This window comes from Oncorhynchus kisutch, linkage group LG26 (assembly GCF_002021735.2).
Source record: "Oncorhynchus kisutch isolate 150728-3 linkage group LG26, Okis_V2, whole genome shotgun sequence".
Taxonomy (NCBI): Eukaryota; Metazoa; Chordata; class Actinopteri; order Salmoniformes; family Salmonidae; genus Oncorhynchus; species Oncorhynchus kisutch.
Genome location: NC_034199.2, coordinates 20,391,957 through 20,414,775, shown reverse-complemented (window position 1 = coordinate 20,414,775; position 22,819 = coordinate 20,391,957). Strand labels below are relative to the sequence as shown.

At 42.8% G+C, this 22,819-nt stretch overlaps 1 protein-coding gene across 1 annotated transcript in view; it reads right to left on the bottom strand.

Moving 5' to 3' along the window:
- LOC109871273 (beta-galactoside alpha-2,6-sialyltransferase 2) overlaps positions 1-22,819 on the bottom strand; it is a 60,438-nt gene that overhangs the window by 12,849 nt on the left and 24,770 nt on the right. The window contains exons 2-3 of the mRNA XM_020462093.2: positions 3,100-3,156; positions 1,811-2,953 (exon numbers count right to left, since the gene is read on the bottom strand). Coding sequence (XP_020317682.1) covers positions 1,811-2,876 — 1,066 coding nt within the window. The 5' untranslated portion in view covers positions 2,877-2,953; positions 3,100-3,156. The remainder of the gene's footprint in view (positions 1-1,810; positions 2,954-3,099; positions 3,157-22,819) is intronic.

Sequence of the window (22,819 nt, the reverse complement as noted above, 5' to 3'; positions counted from 1 at the left end):
TATACTGTGCTGTACTCTACTGTGATGTCCAAACTTGTGAAACATAAGTCTATGATTGGTACAGATTTGGTCAGGTCCGGACCAACCAAATGTGGTCTTGTTTGGGGCGAGCTCATTAGAATAATAGCCAGTGTGTAGAATAAACACCCAAACATGCAAAGCAGGATATTAGTGTGTACTTATTCAGGACCTACCACCATGAAGAGAATCAGGGACCCATGATGTCATTCTGATACCAGCATTCTGTTACTGGGTGTTAATCCACTTCACTTACTGTAGTTCAATGACCAAAATATACTTTTTTCTTCCAGCAGACATCTTTGAATCTTAATTTCGGAGTAGATATGTAAACAGAGTTTTACTGTCATTCTGTAACCCAACTTTACATCTACTCTGTTCAAGTAAATGTGTTTCTGTTCAAATGTCAGTAGAAACTGTTAAATATAGTTGTACCATTTGTTTAACTTTGCAATCAATGGTTTTTGTTTGGCATACATTTTCAAGTGAAAATCGAAATCTCAGCATCATGCGGTTACCGTGGAAATGCCCATGTGGTAATAACGCCATCTTGTGCTCTGGTTAGGAAAAGGTGTAATTTTCACCATTTGGATACACCTATCAGATACCACCTTGGAGACACCTTTCTGATCTACACAAAGGCCTAAGCTAAGGTATAGCTGAGGGGTGGGGGTCTATTTGGAATTCAGAAGGAGAGTGTATGGATAGGGGGGGGGGTGGATGTGGAGAGATATGGCGGGAGAGAGCAGTGAGGCGATGAGACGACTAAACCGTAGAAGCCCGTTGAGGATGTTAATTCAGCCAATTCACCACACGGGGGCAGCGAAACATTAGCCTGGTACAGATGTCCAACGACAGATTCACAAACCTCTCATCCTATTGACTCTAATGTCAAACATACATTCACATGCTTGTACACACACTTTGGCGTGAAGGAAAGGATGGGAAGACAGGAAGGTATTTCCATAAACACCTCAGCATTGGACAGATGAGGAGTATCTAAGTGAGATCAATATGGTTTGATTTCCTGCTAATCTATACGTTTAAACAAGTGAGCCATCTGTCCCCGAGTTCACACTCTCCCCATGCCCACATAGAGCCGCCAACGCAGAGAACAGAAGACACACAAAGACAAGCTGCAATGCAGTCAACCAAAGTATTCTAGAGATACAGTTTATAGAAGATCTCCAAATTAACTGCTCTAGACCCGTCGGGAAATATGACATGCCAATTCCCTTTCAGCCAATCATAGAAATTGTTACTACTGGGTGATAGATGTCTCCTACTTGGTGTGTGAGACAGTTTAGAGCCCAAGACTAAATGTCACGTCACTGTGCTACAGTAAGCTAACACTAGGCTGTGGGGCGAATTGGGAAGTCGATTAGCATTACACAACAAATTTACTTCCCAATCAATGCTGTGGATGTCACTTCGTAAAGAGACATCATTCTCCCCTCACATAAACAGACTGGGTTGTCACAGAGAAATCTGCTCAGGATCAATGCTGTTTTTCACACTCTGACAGACACACAGTCACATATAGGCAAGACCAGGGTTCTATTTATCAGGGCATTAGGTAAAACAGAAAAGTGTTTTTTTCTTCAATTTACTGTACCACTAAAAGCATCAAGTTTCAGCCATCGTATCCCAGCTCTCCTTCAATCCCTTCATCCCATTTAACCTGCATACCTCCCTCCCTCCCCCTGCCCTCCACCTCCTTTTCTTCCATCCCTCTCCCCTCCTCTACCATCCCCTGTCCACTCCCCTCTCTACCCCTCTAGCCTTCACTCACCGATCTCCTTCCCCAGGCCTGAGTGCAGAATAGCCCCAGCAGAGGTCACCACAGCACAGCTCCTGAAGCCCCTCTGGCCCCCCTGTCTGTAGAGCTGCTCCAGGGCCAGGCGTGGCACCAGATGGGCCCAGCCTAGCGAGGAGAAGGGCTGCTCGGACCCATCCAGTGTTCTCAGCCTGGCCTGATCCTTCAGCTCACACAGCAGTTCCCTGGAGCTCTGGGCGGCCCGTCTGCGTCCTTTATAGGTCACGTGATGTTTGTTGGCACTCAGGTAGTCACGCATAGCGCGCTGCAGCCGCGGGGACAGCATTCCAGAGGAAACACTTCCCCGCCAAAGTCGCTGCACCACCGAGGCCGACTTGGAGAAGTAGTACTCCTCTAAATCCTCCTCTTTTCCCCACCCATCTCTCTTCCCCCTACGCCCCCACACTGTGGTCCTCCTCCTGTGGCTGTTATTCGTCTGAACCCCCTCCTCCTCCCCCTCTTCATCCTCACGTGAGGATCTGCGCTTGGTTCGGTTGGGCCCCCACTCAGCATCGGCGGGGGTCCAGGCGGTTCTCTCACGGCTGCGGGTCACCGCTTGGTCGGAGTGGGAACCCACGTTCTCCGTGCCAAAGGAGGACCATGCAGCCAGGGTCTGGGGGTCCAGGTAGTCCTGCTGCTGTCGGCTGCCCCCCACCCCCTCCTGGCTGGTCCCGTAGGGACCGCTGTCTGAGCTCTGGCTCAGCTCCAGGCCAGGCTCTGAGGTGGTGGAAGTGGGGCTAGGCTCTGCTTCGGAGTCAGGGTAATGGTTAGAGTTAGGGTCTGGGTAGATGGTGGTAAAGGTGGTGTAGGCGGGTTCGGGTCGGGAGCCCATGACGGAGTGGTGCTGCTGGTGGGAGGCGGCTTGGATGGAGGACAAGCGCCGCGTGTCGGGATGCTGGGAGAGCGAGGAGCCGGCGGAGGTCAGGGCCTCGTTGTCCACGCGGGCATCTAGGAAGTAGGATAGCAGAACCAGGAAGAGGAGGGCCCATGCCAACATGCCCACAAACACCAGCCTCCGCCACTGACGCATACTGGACTTCATCTCCTCACACACCTATACGAACACCAGGCCGGCTCCAATCAGCAGTCAGGTCTCAGCTGAGAGGACAGCCAGAGGGCCTGCATGGGTGAGAGGTCAAAGGTGACAGTCTTAACCTAAAGTGGACCTGAGGGTTTTGATTTTGGTTAAAAGGATACATCCCGTCTTTTCAAAAGGTTTTTGTATTGGTGTGTGTGTTTATCTTATTGTCTTTTCCAAGACTTACCTCGCCTGGTGCCCCTATTTCTTTTAGTCCATGTGTCTTCTAGGATAGAACGGGACCCTGAGAAATAAAAAAGGTACAAATTAGGTAGGACAACACACACACACACACAGCAAGATTAAATGAACTTGCCTGACACCTCAATGACACGGTTCTAGCAACCCTGTATTGTTGGAACAAATCTCTAGAGATGGGTGGGGGGGCTCCGAGATGAGGAGGAGCGGTTCCTGACCTCCAGACGTCCCACACTGGGAAGCCAAGATAAACCACTGGGCTAAACGGAGTCAGGAAAGGGGGTCAGGCTGGGTTGTGGCCCAAGGGAGGACAGAGAGAGGAAAAGGTACATGCCCACCCTGGAATATGAAATCCAAGGGAAAGGATATAACACAGAGGGAGAGAAGAAACACATCCATATCAAAAACTACTCAAAGAGCGGAAACCTATGCAAATGGCATCTTATCACAAGCTCGGGGCAGTATATGTGATAAAATTTCATTTGCATACGTTTTGATTTTGAATGTAGTTTTTTTATATTGAAGTGGGAATGTGCGTCTTCCCTCCCACTCTCTGAGGGTTTTACAACCCTGCCCACAAGAGCTGTGAGTGCTGTGAGTCTCTGTGGTGCAGCTCAGACCTTTCAGGTTAGAGGCCAACCTGTGTAAATGTGCCATCTGACCTCCGGGGCAGTAACAACAGTGAGAAGCAGCCTTCATTGAGACTCACCAGCCAGACAAAAACAAAAAAGGTTCCTCATGGCAAAGTCATCCTGTGTGCTCCACTGGGGCCCGATGTGTGAGAGTGATAAACATGAACAAATCCCTGTGTGTTTGTGTGTGTGTGTCGAAGGGGGAGCATTTCACATGGCAGCAATCAAGATCTGTGCATCAGGAACTTCAGTCAAACAACACAAATGTGTACCACAGATTGAAAGACAGGAGGGCAAGGGAAATAGAGAGAGACAGTGAATGATATAATTGTATACTGTAAAGATGGAAAAGAGACACAAAAATGTATGAAGCAGATGACAGAGAGACAGAGAGGAAGTGTGAAGGGGATAGAGGGAAACCGTGATGCATAGAAATGTAGAGAGTGAGTAAGAGACGGAGACAGGAGGCAGGGAGAGAATGGGTGGTCTTTGTCATCTTGTGGTGGAGAAGAGTAGGACTGATGTGTAAGGGAGGAGAGAGAGGAGTTGGAGGAGAAAGTGGGGGAAGAGCAGGAGGAAAAGGACAACGAGGAGACTGAGTTAAGCGTTAGCAGGCCGTTACCCCTAGGAGGTTCATTACGTGGTCGTGGTTTTACATGGCAGAGAAAACCACACACAGAGAGAGAGAGAGCTGTGCTAGTTCTATTGTACAAATGTGCCCTCTAGATACAGAGAGCTTTTGAACAATGGAAGAGGGGATGAAAAAGGAGGAATGTCAATGTGGCTTTGATTGGATTGTTGCCGGGAAGGTTGTTTATGACAATTTGCAAAGGAAGACAGAATTAATCTACCTGTTGGAGACCGGTGGCTTAAACATTCACACTTAATACAATGTACACTGAACAAAAACGCAAAATGCAACAATTTTAAAGATTTTACTGAGTTACAGTTCATATAAGGAAATGAGCAAATTGAAATAAATTAGGCTTTGATCTATGGATTGCACATGACTGGACAGGGGTGCAGCCATGGTGGTCCTTGGAGGGCATATGCCCACCCACTTGGCAGCCAGGACCACCCACTGGGGAGCCAGGCCCATCCAATCAGAAATGTTTTTCCCCCACAAAGGGCTTTATTACAGACAGAAATACTCCTCGGTTTCATCAGCTGTCTGGGTGGCTGGTCTCACACGATCCCGCAGGTGATGAAGCTGCATGTGGAGGTCCTGAACTGGTCTGCAGATGCGAGGCCGGTTGGACGTACTGCCAAATTCTCTAAAATGATGTTGGAGGATATTGATATTGATATTGTCCCCAGCACAAGATGCACCTGTGTAATGATCATACTGTTTAATCAGCTTCTTGATATGCCACACCTGTCAGGTGGATGGGTTATCTTGGCAAAGGAGAAAATATCACTAACGGGGATATAAACAAATATGCCAACGAAATCTGAGCTAAATAAACTTTTTGTGTCTTTTTATTTCAGCTCATGAGGCACGTGACCAACACTTAACATGTGTTTATCTTTTTGTTCAGTATATATGCATGATATACTGTATTAGCCTATGAATTATTTCTGTATATAAACATCAATACAAGCCTCATAAAAAATGTTGTAATTTGTTTGAAGTGGGTCCCAAATGTTGTATGCAGAAAACATTTAAAAAAGTTTAACTGCAACCAAAACTCTCATTTTTGCGACCCTTAGACTTGGCAGTGCGACACTTATTTTTCAGTAAAGTCATCAGGCTTTCCCAAAAAACCTTTAAACCAATTAAACTGTTGAGTGCAAAGTAGGCTTACCTGGCAGAATATCATGATGATTTGCATCAATCACGAGGGTATTTGTCTTGCAAAACTCTGCCATCACATGTAGTTTACACAGCACATTGTACAGTACAGGGCTAGCCAAACACAGTCTCTTGCTAGGCACGCAATTTAATTTAATTAAAAGGGTGATTTTGAGAGTGAAACCCTGAAAAAAAACTAAATTCACCAAAAGATAAAACTGACTTTTAGATCCCTACAATTGCACAGTGAATGTTAAAAATTGCTAACAATAACACCCTTTTTGAGAATCCGCAAACATTTTTTCCCCCTCCAAACAATCAATGTAAATAAGATAGTCAAGTTCAAATGTGTGTAGGCTATATTCTACTATATTCTAGGCTATATTCTACTTGCACAGCCCGCAAATGAAAAATAACATTTAAGGTGAGGCACCACAGGCTGAAATTACATTTTTTCATGAATTTATCTATTGAGATTTTGGGGTATATCTTAATAGTAGTACAAATAAGGGGCAAAAACTGAATTTTGACCACATTCAAATGGACATAAATCCATCATTTCAAAGCTCACTACATGTAAATCATACATCATTTAAAAGCCCAATTCATAGAGAATGTTACACACTGGACTATATGTAGTAACTTACTTTGAAGAGATAGTGATTGGGTCTAAATATGAATTTGATGACCGGTAGGTTTAATTCGTTGTAGGCTACTCCTCTTTAACTGCCATTTCCTGAAAGTCGCTGTTCTCACGTGCCAACACATTTTTCTCAGCTTCAGAAGCATTTGCATTCACCAACATTGTGTGGTTATTCTTACATACAGTATATCCTCCAGACTTATATACCAGGGAATTGTTTCTTTTTTGCAAAAATATTATTCTAGATTACATTTTTTCTTGAAAAATATGCACTAAACAGATGCAGTTTTATGTACATGTCTTTAATGTTTTACAGAGAGAAAGATTGTGAACTATCTACTCTATACAAGTTTCATCCTGGAGTGTCTTAACAAAATGAAACCAAAATGTTTAAAGGCTAACTTCATCTAGTGCCAAGAAAAATGGAATTGGGGTATATGAAATATGTGTATATTTAATGATATATTGCCTAATTTGTATATTTTAAAACAACAATTAAAAAAAGTTGTAATACAAAAAAAGTATTATATTGGTATTATATATATATCTAAAAGTTAATTGTGATTAAGGGAGAAAAATACACCCCATTAGGGTGTGGTGCCTTGCCTTAAATGATGCGTGCATCATCCGCTTTCCCAGGCCAGTCTTCTCATTCAGGCCAGTGGCTTTCAGTTGGCACTGGCCCGGTGTGCCACTGGCAAATTTACCTGAATGTTAAGCCCTGCAAGGACATGCACATTTAAAAAAGATGTCTAGTCATTATTAGCCTGGTTCTATATGGAATGCAGGTACATCGGTCAGGTCATTAAATTGGTGCGACCAAATCATGTGCTGGTGCCATAAGCTGAAAAGGTTGGTAGCCCCAGTGCCACCAGTGGAAAAAGTTAGTCTAGAGCCCTGTAACATGGAATATAATATTTTCTCTGAGTGGCAATCCTCCCTCATCAGTGAGTTTATCTATCCTATGCTGAGTGGGTAGCGGGAGATGTGCGGTGATTTATAAATTAGTGAAGAAAAAAATAATAATTAGGTCTCAGGAGGTTCGGGTTTCTCATTAAAAACACAAACTTCAACCAGACAGGAAGGAGAGGAAGAAAGAAGTGTACAAGAGTGTAATGTATGAGTGAGTTCAGTAGTAGAGGGGTAAAGAGAGACCAAAATACTTTCCTGTGGAGTATAATTCCTTCTACTATCTACAGGGATGGGCAACATTGATGGGGGACACAAAAAAATCTGAAATGATCATGAGGGGGACGCAGATGCCTGCGGGTCTGCGTTTTACTGCTTATTTTCTGCAATTCTACACATTTTCCCATAGGGTGGAGAGAAATGTTTGCCGTTTTTTAATAAGATATTTGAGTGAGCCTGACCAACAAAATCAATTGTGGCCTCCCAGGCGGTAATTAGACCATGATAACAAGTTCAGATTGCTACATTCGTTTTGTGACCAGCTATCAAAAAAAATGCTAGCTGACATGGGCTAACATGAAAAACTGATGATGCTGAGGGCCTTCAAAAGGGGGTCCGCGGGCCATCAGTTGCCCGTCCCTGATGTACACCAATGGGACAACCCTAAAACCTGCATGTATGTACTGTACACACAGGTAAAGCATTTTGTTCCTCAAAAATAATTAAGTGTTCCAGAGTGGTATACATGGTGTTCCGTCCAAAACATCAAGTCCTTCTCTTCTCGAAGCATGTTGTTGGATGCTCAATTTCAAATCCACTCCTAGCCCCTATCAGCTAGCCCATTCCTGTTGATCAAAGAGGATCCGGTCCGTTTAAGCAATAAGGTCATTTCTTCACCTTGTCTTCTAATATGCCGGGTGAAATGTCACCATATCACGTACAATTAATATGCAATTGTTTCAAATCTACAGCATCATTCTCATCATTCATAGAGGCCCTATAGATCTATACACGCAAGACTATCTTTTGTAGTCTATACACTATACAATCATTGAGAGAAAAAGCGAGAGAGTGAGTTAGCCTAAGCATTAGCAGGCCCTTTACCCTGAGGAGGTTCATTATGTGGTCATGAATTTACATGGCAGAGAAAACCACATACTGAGAGAGAAAGGGGGCGGAGGAAGAGTTCTAGCTCTATTGTAAAATGTGTCCTCTAGGTACACAAAACAGAGCTTTTGAACAGTGGAAGAGGTGATGAAAAGAGGAAGAATAACAGCCAGTAAGACTGGGAAAAAAAGAGATAGAATGATCGGAGAATGGGGAGGGAGGTGTAGTGCAGAACCATGTAACACAGCGCAAATACTCTATAATTCATAATCTCTGCAGCCTAAGTCTAACACATACACACAAGGATCTCAGTTGGCGTGCTGTTTGATAAGACTTACTAAAACCTTCCCGATCTCATATAGAGAATCAGGAAATATAACTATAACTAAAGCCAGATAGAGCCCTAAGGAAAAGATATGGGAAATAAAAGACAAATAATTTAGTTTACAGTCCTACTTAAACCCCACAGCTGCTAAAGCTAAACTGTGAATAGAGATATAGCCAATCAACACATTCTCTTAATGCATTATTTGTATATACACATCAGCATATTTGTCACTTGGATAAGATTGTCAAAACATCAATTGACTCAGTGTGCACTTCACTGAACTTTCGGAACTATCCTATTGGTTCCATTATGTCAGGCGGCAAGGCTAAATAAAGCACACCTTAAGTATGGAAAACCAAAATACTATTTCGACCCAGGTCTGAACAGCCAGTGTCATAAGAGCTGCTACTGAAACCAAAGAGTGTTCTACAACCAATTGCGGCCTTGAACTAAAACTATTATGAGGTCTATGGCACTGCATCTCAGTGCTAGAGGCGTCACCACAGACCTGGTTCGATTCCAGGCGGTATCACAACCGGCCGTGATTGGGAGTCCCACAGGGGGGTGCACAATTGGCCCAGCGTCATCCAGGTTAGGGCTTAGCCAGGGTAGGCAGTCATTGTAAATAAGAATTTGTTCTTAACTGACTTGCCTAAATCTTTCGTCTTTTCCTTCAATTCGCAAGAGGCTGAATGTATCTCAATGAAGAAAGCATCAGAGCAGGCGAAACAGCCCCCCTCTGTCTCTGTAGACCATCTGATGCGGTCTGTTCCAAAAGAGTATGACATTGTTGCTGCCCGTAGCATTGAATGCAAGGGAAGAAAGCGAGCATTTGGTCTCCCGTGATAATTTTTTTCTATAAAATAATAGCCAATCAGCGTTGAGCTAAACTGAGTGAGCTAAACTGTGAATGGTCCTGGTGCACCAAACAAAAGTGTTAAGGGAAGCCAGTTTGGATTTGGCTTCACTCCAATCACTTCGAGAGCATTCGTCATTGACAGAAACTTGTAATGCATCTCAATGTAATGTTGTCCTTCAGTGGCTAGCTAACTAAAATGGTCCCTTTCCTAAATTAGCTATGGATGGAGATATGGATTTGGATTTGTGGTTTTACTTCATTCTCCATCCTGGCCAAAGATTATAATGGCGATTCTGATCCAACCATAAATTCATATATTTTTGTGCTCCTGGCCTGAGAGGATGGAAGTTCAATATGTAGAAGGCTAATGTTAACTAGCTAAAGTTGGCCATGAAATTAAACATTTTAGCCAAGTAGGGTGAGTAAACACGTTTTTTTCTACTTGCACAAATGCGCGCGCACACACACACAAACAAACAAACAGAACCAGGGACCGACACATTCAGATTAGGTTGCTTGGATGAAATTGTTTTTATTATCTTTTAGTTGTCACTGTACTAGACTAAACATGGGTGATTGAATAATGTTGGAAAACAGTGAAATGGTGCTTGAATAGTGGAGGCAGCTCCTGTTTTCTTTGCAACTTCAATAGTTGTTTAGTGGTCCAAAAATGTCAGAAACACTAACTTGCTTGACCAGTAGGTCATGTAACTCTTTGTTACATGCAATAATGTTTTGTGGAGGTTGCTCTCCAGTGTTGTGATAAAAAAAAAAAGTGTGGTTGAATTTATTCTGCCACTGTCTTCTTATTGTCTCGGCCTTAGTTCATATGCCTTGTGACCGTGATATATAGACCTAACAGGTTATAGAGCAAAGAAAGCAATCATCACAATACATAGGTTGTTATATGCCCCCCCCCCCCCCCCGGCTTGGCTTGCCCACTGATTTTACACAAGCACCACTACTGCTTTCATTAGACCAAAGGCATTTATACGAGTATCAATTCCCTCACAGTTTATGACAGCAGAGCAGACACCCGAGCCGCTCGGATATTACAAAATCACAGTGAGAAAAAAGGATGGAATAAATCCTCAGAGGAAGAGGAGATAGAAATATGGTGGTGGGGAGAGAAAGGGAGTAAAGAGAGAAAGAAAATGAAAGAGGAAAGAGAGGAAGAGACGCAGATAAAGGGCAAGATGCACAGGAAGAATAACAATCAATGAGCTCATATCATGCTTGCCAGACCATATGAACAGTGGATCCCTCTCCATGTTCTTCCTGTGTAGAGCCTGCATCCCTGCCCCTCACCTACAGGTTCACCCTGCTCCACTCGCAGGGGTCAGAGAGGTGATATTTTCAATGGAAGCAAATTAATCATAGTGGGTAGAACAAGCAAGTAGGTGGACAGAGCCAAGCGAGATCCTATTGGCACTTTCTAGCATTTATTTGCATATTTCCATTAGGGAAATTCACAGAGCCTACTCTGTGAATTGCACATGTGCAATAACTCAATTCACTCTTGCACTCCTAAACAAGGCAATTTTTTACAAACAGTGGCAAAGGGTCTACAAAACGTAGTCCACTGTTACAGATTCTAGTTTTGGAAACAGAAAAATGTATTGATATCAAATGTTTAAATCGAGGAACATTTTTTTCAGAATGTAGGTCAAAATCCATCTGGCTTCCTCTCTTCACCATATTTGGTAGTGAGTGGAAACGCCAACCGGATGCGTCACATTTATACATCTGGTGAAATATCTGGCTCATTGTTCCATCTGTGGTATTAATCTCTAATGACACCTAATACTGTAGCTAATAACAGTTAGTCTGCAAATGAAGGGAAAGGCTAGCTCAGAAGGTTGCTTCGCTACCCCCTAGTTTGGCCTGGAGATATTCAGGAATATTCTTGAATGAAATATAACATAACTGAAACGTAAACACGTTAAAAGGGATTCCATCATCTCTAGGATCGAGTTTGATCTGAGTTGGCAACCCTGCTAGCGCCTATTAGCATCAAAAATGAATATAGCTGCCACAGGATAGCACAGGACTAGGGCTGGGCCATCTGACCAAAAATCATATCTCCATTTATATTTACATTTTTACTTTCTCGACAGAAGCTTTGTTGCACCATTAAAAAAAGGCCAATACACTGTATTTCAAACAGTCGGGAATAATCTAATTAATTCAGGGCTTGTGAAATTATACATAGGCTAATACAAAAGTCTTCTGCAACCATAAGACCAACCATAATCACAATCATTTTATTAAAATAGTTGAACCTTTTTTTTGCAATAATCACTGATATTGCTTTCAAGTCTGTCTATGAACATACCCATTGTTACAAATATAACAAACGATACACATCCACTAATAATTACTAACTTCTTATAGCAGGCTTTACGGAAAATTAACACTGGTCTCATAAACAATCTCTCAAGCACACCAGGCCCACATGCTAGTGAGTAGCCAGCTAATCTTTAAAGTCTAACCAACTTGGATCAATTTGCTTGCTAACAAGGTCAAACAGTTGCACTGTTATGAATAGACCCTTCTGTCCGTCTCCAACTGTTTGAACTACATAAGCCTGCTCACTTTGTTTAGATGTTGAAATCAAGTGTCAAGAGGGCTCCCGAGTGGCGCAGCATCACAGTGCTAGAGCCGTCACTACAGACCCTGGTTTGACCCTGGTTTGAACCGGCCGTGATCGGGAGTCGCATAGGGTGGCGCATAACTGGCCAAGCGTCGTCTGGGTAAGGGGAGGGTTTGGCCGGGGTAGGCAGTCATTGTAAATAAGAATTTGTCCTTAACGACTTGCCGAGTTAAATAAGAAATATTCCAAATTTAAAAGTGGCCTGCCTACCTGTATAAGAAGCATACTTCTCAGAACTAGAGGGAGTTGCCAATTCCTTATATAAATGTATTTCTATGCTCATTGTGCATTTATAAAACAAAACACCTATAGTGGTGATGACAGTAGTCCAACTGACAACATCAAGCTTTTTCCAAAAGCCTAATCTCTGATGAAGCAAGCTAAATTAGATGTTTGCTTAGCTAGCTAGCTACATGCAAAATGGATCGGCTACCCTCAGAAATCTGAAAATACATGATCAATTGATATTTACTGATCATGAAAAGCATGCAGTTACTTCTGTATAACAGAGGTAAATGTGGAATAGATCGGAAACGTAACTCTGACTACGCTCTTCAAAAAGGTGATGATATTACAACCAAAAGAAATAACAATCCCTTGAAAATGGCACAGTTGGTCAATGGTTTTAGTGGAGTTGGGGGTCTCCAAATCGAACGCACTGCACCGTATTGTGACGTTTTATTGATAACGATCTAGGTTCCAAGCCTGTTCTATTCATTCTATTTCTGTGTGCTGCTGCATTGATGGGGGTGTTGTTGAGAGTCCATGTTACAGCAGAAACAGTTCCACAAAAAAATTATCAAACCGTTATGACCATCTTCATCCATAACGGTTACACAGTTAATACTAATTGTGCCAGCCCTAAGATAGAGAGAGCCAGTCAGCCAGGAAAGAGACATGACGCAGAGAGAGATGAAGGTAGAAAGAGAAAGAGATAAAAGGAGAAGACGCAGGAGGAGAAAGACGTGAGGAGAAAGAAAGATAAGAGAGCTAAAGGAGGAAGAGAGGAAAGCTGGGGGATAGAGAGCGGCAGATCTCTCTGATGGAGTGAGGGATATATGTTGTTCATATTTCCTCCTTGTCCTATGACCTAAAACACAGGAGGGTAAATCCTTCCCACACACTCCGCCAAAATCTTAATCCAGCTGCATAGCCAACAGTAATGTTATTTCCTTACATTCGGTCTTCCTCCCTTACCTTATTAATTCCTCGCCACCTCCCTACTTTGTGTGTAGAGATATGCCTACGAGTGTGTGTGCCAGCAGTAGGTCCAGTCTCCTTGTGGCTAGTACCTAGTACGTGGAGCTGAGCTCACACTGCAGGCCAGAGACCCACAGATCATTCCAGCCATCCCACCACCTGCCACTCAAACACAGCGCACAGCCTGGTGATCAAACAGGCCCATAATTACTGGCAACCTGGACAAAGATGAGCAAAAAAAATACTAAAATAAATAATACAAATACTGAACTATTGTCTCCTCAGAAAAGTTGAGAAATGATATAATGATTAAATTGCTCAGAGAAAAATGTTTGTTTAACAAGCAATACAAGAGTAAAAGGGTCAAAATGATTGCCGCCCGTTACCACTACTCCCTCCTCCCCTCTGCGAGGATAACGACACGGAGGTCATTTTCATGTAAAAAAGGACCCATGAGCACCAACATGAAGTTCATAGCCACAAAATCTGAATTTTACAGTGGCCATCTCAGTCTCAGGACTTGAACCCCATTGAAAACATGTGGTTTGAATTGAAGAGGGCAGTCCGTAAGTGGAAGGATATCAAGGATCTGGAAAGATTCTGTTTGGAGGTACAGTCTAAGATCACTCCCAACATGTTCTCCAAGCTCATAAAATATTTTAGAAAAAGGCTCAGTGTCATTTACTCGAAAGGTGAAGGTGCTAGAGTGAAAACAGGGGTGGCAATAATTTTGACCAGTCTTTTTTTGATTTATTTTTAAAAACGTATATCTTTTCCTGTATTAGTATAAAATAATTTCCCTTTAAGCATATAGCTCAGTGTTTGTACTTATTATATACAGTACAGTCTTTTCTGCTCATATTTATTATAAGTGTGCCAATAATGATTGGACCTAATGTACACACACTCAATAACACACACAGAGAATACAGCGCATGCTTACACACAAGCACATCCATGTGGTTACCCATGGGGTTTCAGAGAAGCCCATTGACCACCTAAGATAATAAGCTGATCCATTGAGGTTATTGAGGTATTATCATCTCTGTTTAAACCCCCTCGATTTCTATCCCCCAGGCCATGCTCTTACCAAATCAACACATTGTTAGTGGGTGACGTGAGTTTGCCCCCCATTCTGTACAATGGTAAGCATTTTGAACAACCTGGAAAGTGTAATAATAATAATAATGATCAGCGCCTCCCGGGTGGCGCAGTGGTTAAGGGCGCTGTACTACAGCGCCAGCTGTGCCATCAGAGACTCTGGGTTCGCGCCCAGGCTCTGTCGTAACCAGCCGTGACCGGGAGGTCCATGGGGCGACGCACAATTGGCCTAGCGTCTTCCGGGTTAGGGAGGGCTTGGTCGGTAGGGATGTCCTTGTCTCATCGCGCACCAGCGACTCCTGTGGCGGGCCGGGCGCAGTGTGCGCTAACCAAGGTTGCCAGGTGCACAGTGTTTCCTCCGACACATTGGTGCGGCTGGCTTCCGGGTTGGATGCGCGCTGTGTTAAGAAGCAGTGTGGCTAGGTTGGGACGCATGACTTTCAACCTTCGTCTCTCCCGAGCCCGTACGGGAGTTGTAGTGATGAGACAAGATAGTAGCTACTACAACAATTGGACACCACGAAATTGGGGAGAAAAATGGGGTAAAAATTCAAATAAATAAATAAAATAATAATAATGATCATCAACAACCAGAATGGCAGTGCTAAAATACTCTCAAATGCATATCATTATGCTAGTGCTGAGCATTTCCATCTAAAAAAGGACCCATGAGCAACAGCATGTGTTCATCGGAACATGGCAAATTGTGTGTTAAATGAAAAAAATATATATTAAACAAAGGCTTTGATTTCTGGTCAAACAGATGGAAAAGGGGTCTTAGAAAACATCTAGCAGACAAAGACGTAAGGTAGTAGAAACACAAATAAAATAGCTATGCATATTTAGTTTGAGAAATGATTTGCCTCGTGCGTTGTAATTCCGTTACCAAATACCCACAAATCTTTAAGTATTTTCTCATTTCACTCCCTCATGAGGGAGAATACTGAAAAGTTCACAGAAGTAACAAGGTTAGATGTACATATTAGTTTGTTTTTACTGATATCAAATTTATTAATTATTAAGTGATTGAAACCAAAATCAGTAACAGAATTACTCTAACTGAATTGGCTACAATGGGAACTGTTTTTGTAAAATTACAAAATACATTTTTTTAATGGAAATTAATTTAAAAAATGAAAAGTACCGGTACTGTGTACTGCGAACAGACCGTGGCTCGGGTGGCCGAGGTCCTTGATGATCTTCTTAACCTTCCCGTGACACCGGGCGCTATAGATGTCGTGAAGTGCAGGCAGTGTGCCCCCAGTGATGCGTTGGACTGACCCCGCCACCCTCCGGAGAGCCCTGCGGTTTTGGACAATGCAATTGCAGCACCAGGCCCTACAGGATGCTCTCAATTGTGCATCTCTAGAAGTTTGTTTGGGCCTTAGCAAACTCCTGAGGTTGAAGAGGCGCTGTTGGGCCAACTTCACCATGCTGTGTGTGAAGGGACCATTTCAGCTTGTCAATAATGTACACGCCGAGGAACTTGAAGCTTTCGACCATCTCCACTGCGGAGAAAGATGTGGGTGAACAGGGAGTACAGGAGGGTGCTGAGCAAACACCCCTGTTGGGAACCCGTGTTGAGGATCAGCATGACGGAGGTGTTGTTGCCTACATTGACCACTTGGGGTTGGCCCATCAGGAAGTCCAGGACCCAGTTGCACAGGGAGGGGTTCAGACCCAGGGCCCCGAGCTTAGTCTCACTATGATGTTAAAGGCTGAAGTGTAGTTGATAAACAATATTATTACATTGGTATTTCCCTTGTCCAGGTGGGGTAGGACAATGTAACGAAGATTGCGTCATCTGTGGATCTGTTGAGGAGATGAATTGTAGTGGGTCTAGGGTGTCAGGTGAATTGTAGTCGGTCTAGGGTGTCAGGTAAGGTGGAGGTGAAATGCCTCCCCAAGCACTTTATGATGACAGAAGTGAGTGCTACATGGTGATAGTAATTTAGTTGAGTTCCTTCACTTTCTTGGGTACAGGAACAATGGTGGACATCTTGAAGCAAGTGGGGACAACAGATTGGTATATGGAAAGATTGAATATGTCCGTAAACACTCCAGCAGGCCGGTCTGCACATGAGCCGAGGATGTGGCTTGGGTCAGACCAATGTTGGATGCTGTCTGGGTCGGCAGCCTTGAGAGCGATAACGCACCTAAAATTACTTACTCACATTGGCCATGGAAAACGAGACCACTGAGTCCTCATGACCGTCGGGGGCCCACATCGGTGGCACAATGTTGTTTTCCTCGATGTGGAAGAAGAGGGTGTTTAGCTCATCCGGAAGCGAGGTGTCGCTTTCCCTTTATAATCCATGATTGTCAAATCCCTGCCACATCGTGTCTGAGCCATTGAATTGCGACACCACTTGGAACCTGTACTGTCATTTTGCTTCCGATTGCCTTACGGAGGTCGTAGGTGGTCCTTTTGTATACGTCCATGTTCCCAGCCATGGTTAAATGGAGTAGTTCATTAAGTTTTGCGCGAAAGCTGCCATCTATCCAATGTTTTTGGTTTGGATAAGTTTGGATCGTCTAAGTGGGAAGAACATCCTCTATGGACTTTCTGATGAACCAGTCACAGAGTCAGTGTATACGTCAATAAAATTCTCAGAGGGAACCCGGAACATTTCCCAGTCCACGTGATCAAAACAATCTTGAAGCATAGATTCTGATTGGTCCTTACCACCGGCGCTTCCTGTTTAAGTTTCTGCCTATAGTTGGGAAGGAACAGAATGGAGGTGTGATCCATCCCAAAAGGGAGAGTAGTAATGATCCAGGGTCCGTGTTACACACACACACAGAGACAGTTGAAGTCGGAAGTTTACATACACTTAGGTCGGAGTCATTAAAACTAGTTTTTCAACCACTCCACAAATTTGTTGTTAACAAACTATAGTTTTGGCAAGTCTGTTACGACATCTACTTTGTGCATGACACAAGCAATTTTTCCAACAATTGTTTACAGACAGATTATTTCACTGTATCACAATTCCAGTGGGTCAGAAGTTTACAGACACCAAATTGACTGCCTTTAAACAGCTTGGAAAATTGCTTTAGAAGCTTGGCTTCAGAAGCTTCTGATAGGCTAATTGACATAATTTGAGTCAATTGGATGTTTACCTGTGGATGTCTTTCAAGGCCTACCTTCAAACTCAGTGCCTCTTTGCTTGACATCATGGGAAAATCAAAAGAAATCAGCCAAGACATAAGAAAAAAATTGAAGACCTCCACAAGTCTGGTTCATCCTTGGGAGAAATTTCCAAATGCCTGAAGGTACCACTTTCATCTGTACAAAACAATAGTATGCAAGTATAAACACCATGGGACCACACAGCCATCATACCGCTCAGGAAGGAGCCGCGCACTGTCTCCTAGAGATGAACGTACTTTGGTGCGAAAAGTGCAAATCAATCCCAGAACAACAGCAAAGGACCTTGTGAAGATACTTTTGTACCTGTTTACTCCAGTATCTATATCCACATAACCTGAAAGGCCGCTCAGCAAGAAAGAAGCCACTGCTCCAGAACCGCCATAAAAAAGCCAGACTATGGTTTGCAACTGCACATGGGGACAACGATCGTAGTTTTTGGAGAAATGTCCTCTGGTCTGATGAAACAAAAATAGAACTGTATGGCCATAATGACCATCATTATGTTTGGACGAAAAAGCCGAAGAACACCATCCCAACCGTGAAGCACGGGGGTGGCGGCATTTTGTGGGGGTGCTTTGCTGCAGGAGGGACTGGTGCACTTCACAAAATAGATGGCATCATGAGGGAGGACAATTATGTGGATATATTGAAGCACCATCTCAAGACATAAGTCGGGAAGTTAAAGCTTGGTCGCAAATGGGTCTTCCAAAATGGACTGTGACCCCAAGCATACTTCGAAAGTTGGCTTAAGGACCACAAAGTCAAGGTAGTGAGTGGCCATCACAAAGCCCTATAGAACATTTGTGGGCAGAACTGAAAAAGCATGTGCGAGCAAGGAGGCCTACAAACCTGACTCAGTTACACCAGCTCTGTCAGTAGGAATAGGCCAAAATTCACCCAACTTATTGTGGGAAGCTTGTGGAAGGCTACCCTAAACATTTGACCCAAGTTAAACAATTTAAAGACAATGCTACCAAATACTAATTGAGTGTATGTAAACGTCTGACCCACTGGGAATGTGATGAAAGAAATTAAAGCACTGTCGACTATTATTCTGACATTTTACATTCTTAAAATAAAAGTGGTGATCCTAACTGTCTGGAATTGTGAAAAACCGAGTTTAAATGTATTTGGCTAAGGTGCATGTAGACTTCCGACATCAACTGTATATGTCAGGGCTCAAAGAAGGGTGAAGAGGAAATAGGTGTGTGGAAAATTACTGTGAGAGAAAAGTTGAACAGATGACCCAGGTCTGTTGAATAAGGTGAACAGGAGGTCACTGATGAACAATCATGGAGAAGTGACTGCGAAGACAACAGCACAATAGTTGCACCACTACTCTTGCCCTGACAGGCAGTAAAAATTGTTGTTTGATCATGGGCCAAAAAAAATTGCAGCTGTATGACACAGTGGGTGAATAAACTTGGTGTGAGCTTTTTCTAGTCGTCCGTTTTAGTTTCTCTGTTCAGAACCTAACACCGCCAATATCCAGCAACTTCACACAGCCAATGACGCTTGGGATAACATTCCACAATCAGACTATGTGAAGGAGATGTCTCCCCAGACACAGACTACTTTTCTGATCCAGTCCCCTACTTTTAAGGCATCCATTTTCCCAGTCATGTGAAATCCATAGATTAGGGCCTAATTAATTAATTTGATTTATTATCTTATATGAACTGTAACTCAGTAAAATCCCTGAAATAGTTGTTTATATTTTTGTTCAGTGTAGTAATTTTAAGTGTGATTATAACATTTCAATGTTATAAACTTAGCATTCTATTTATCATTATAAATTACCAGAATTGTTGTTCATATTGCCCAGCTCTAGTACAGACTTCCTCTAATTATGAGTGGAGGACGTTTCATTTAGACAAAAGGAAAGGGGATACCTAGTCAGTTGCACAACTGAATGTATTCAACTGAAATTTGTCTTCTGCATTTAACCCAACCCCTCAATAAAAAAATGGAGTTAGAGAGAGGAAGGGAGAGACCTTGATGTCTCCATAGTACATGACTAATGTGTCAACCATGCAGTGTGGATGATGTCTTGTTTAAACGCACACACACACACACACACACACACATTTATCAGTCAGCAGAGGTCCTGTTTGCCAGGTATTTTTCACTGCCAGGCTGTAGCTCTGCTGATTCACTGCATTGACTCATTGGATTGATTAATAAGCCTTGCTCAAGAGACGTTTCTCTCATCATGGGAAAGTACACCGTCAGAGTGCCAATACACCAGAAAAGGCTGGTGGGAGAAGCTATAGGAGTATGGGCTCATTGTAATGGCTGGATTGGAATCAAATACAGTGCATTCGGAAAGTATTCAGACCCCTGGACTTTTTCCACATTGTTACGTTACAGCTTTATTCTGAAAATAATTAAATAAAAAATGTTCCTCAATCTTGACACAATACCCCATAATGACAAAGCGAACAGGTTTTTAGAAATGTTTGCTAATGGATTAAAAAAACACAGAAACAGCTTATAAGAATTCAGACCCTTTGCTATGAGACTCGAAATTGAGGTTAGAGGCATCCTGTTTCCATTGATCATTATTGAGCGGTTTCCACAACTTGATTGGAGTCCACCTGTGGTAAATTCAATCGATTGGACATGATTTGGAAAGGTACACAGCTGTCTATATAGGGTCCCACAGTTGGTTTTTGCTCTGACATGCACTAAGCCAAGAGGTCGAAAGAATTGTCTGTAGAGCTCAGAGACAGGATTGTGTCAAGACACAGATCTGGGGAAGGGTACCAAAACATTTCTGCAGCATTGAAAGTCCCCAAGAACACAGTGCCCTTCATCATTCTTAAATGGAAGAAGATTTGAACCACCAAGACTCTTCCTAGCCTGGCGGAAGCCACTCCTCAGTAAAAGGCACATGGCAGCACAGTTGGAGTTTGCCAAAAGGAACCTAAAAGACTCTCAGACCATAAGAAACATGGAGTGAACTACTTGGCCGGAATGCCAAGCGTCACGTCTGGAGGAAACCTGGCACCATCCCTACAGTTAAGCATTGAGGTGGCAGCATCAGGCTGTGGGGGATGTTTTTCAGCAGCAGGGAGACTAGTCGAGACCTCCTGGCTTGGTTTTTGCTCTGACATGCACTAGGACCATGCCTCAGGACTACCTGGCATGATGCAGCGAAGCTCCCCATCTGACAGAGCTTGAGAGGATCTACAGAGAAGGGAGAAACTTCCCAAAAACAGGTGTGCCAAGCGTGTAGCGTCATACCCAAGAAGACCAGAGGCTGTAACCGCTGCCAAAGTCCTTCAACAAAATAATGAGTAAAGGGTCTGAATACTTACAGTACCAGTCAAAAGTTGACACACCTACTTATTCCTGGGTTTTTTCTTTATTTTTACAATATTTTCAAAGTAGCCGCCCTTCGCCTTGATGACAGCACTCTTGGCATTCTCTCAACCAGCTTCATGAGGTAGTCACATGGAATGCATTTAAATTACAGGTGTGCCTTGTTAAAAGTTAGTGGAATTTCTTTCCTTCTTAATGCGTTTGAGTCAATCAGTTGTGTGTTGTGACAAGAAGATAGCCCTATTTGGTAAAAAACCAAGTCCATATTATGGCAAGAACAGCTCAAATAAGCAAAGAGAAACAGTCCATTATTATTTTAAGACATGAAGGTCAGTCAATCCGGAACATTTCAAGAACTTTGAAAGTTTCTTCAAGTAGTTGCAAAAACCATCAAGTGCTATGATGAAGCTGGCTGTCATGAGGAACGCCACAGGAAAGGAAGACCCAGAGTTACCTCTGCTGCAGAGGACAAGTTCATTAGCCAGCCTCAGCCCAAATAAATGCTTCAGAGTTCAAGTAAAGACAGGTCTCAACATCAACTGTTCAGAGGAGACTGCATGAAAAGGCTTTCATGGTCGAATTGCTGCAAAGAAACCACTACAAAAAAGGACACCGAAAAGAAGAAAATACTTGCTTGGGCCAAGAAACATGAGCAATGGACATTAGACCGGTGAAATCAGACCAAAGGATAGGTTGAGTCCAAATTTGAGATTTTGGGATCCAACTGCCGTGTCTTTATGAGACGCAGAGTAGATGATCTCTGCATGTGTAGTTCCCACCTTGAAGCATGCAGGAGGTGGTGTGATGGTGCTTTGCTGGTGACACTGTCAGTGATTCATTTAGAATTCAAGGCACAGTTAACCAGCAAGCTACTACAGCATTCTGCAGCAATACACCATCCAATCTGGTTTGCACTTAGTGAGACTATAATTTGTTTTTCAACAGGACAATGACCCAAAACACACCTCCAGGCTGTGTAAGAGTTGTTCGACCAAGAAGGAGCATGATGAGTGCTGCATCAGATGATCTGGCCTCCACAATCACCCAACCTCAACACAAATTAGATGGTTTGGGATGAGTTGGACTGCAGAGTAAAGGAAAAGCAGCCAACAAGTGCTCTGCATATGTGTGAACTCCTTCAAGGCTGTTGGAAAAGCATTCCAGGTTAAGCTGGTTGAGAGAATGCCAAGAGTGCGCAAGGGTGGCTACTTTGAAGAAACTAAAATCTGTTTTGATTTGTTTATCACTTTTTTGGTTAATACATGATTCTGTGTGTGTTATTTCATAGTTTTGATGTCTTCACTATTATTCTGCAATACAGAAAATTGTTTTTTTAAACTAAGAAAAACCCTTGAATGAGTAGGTGTGTCCAAAGTTGACTGGTATTGTATGTTAATGTGATATTTCAGTTATGTATTTTTAATAAAATACCTAAAAAACAGTTTTTACTTTGTCATTATGGGATACTGTGTGTAGATAGACGAGTAAAAAAAACAACACCACATTGGTCGTCCATTACCGGAATGCTAACAGAATTAGCAAAAGTAATAGTGAATTTCCATGGAGGCTGCTAGCTAAATATGCTAATGAGCCCAAACGAAAATAAACGAATTGCAAAGACAGGCAATCCAGCTCATATATATATATATATATATATATATATATATATATATATATATTAGGTAGGAGCTACCAAATGTCATTTTTGGTGAGTTTGGACATTTACAAGTTGAATGAAAGATATTGTGCAAATTAACAGTTTTGTTTAGCTAGCTACATGTCTAAACAAAAAGACTCCACTATGCAAGTAACCATCTCACTGTACTGTTTACACCTAACAAGCTAGAAACGAACCAAAAACATTGTTTAGAAAGTTGCTTTTAGTTGCCTGGTTTCCTAAATTGACATCTACTAAATAATTTTTTAAGCGGATGGGTTTATTTGTGTTAAAATGCACCTGTTATGATATTTTGGACCCCCAGGCTGACAGGCTGCATTTGAGGCCAT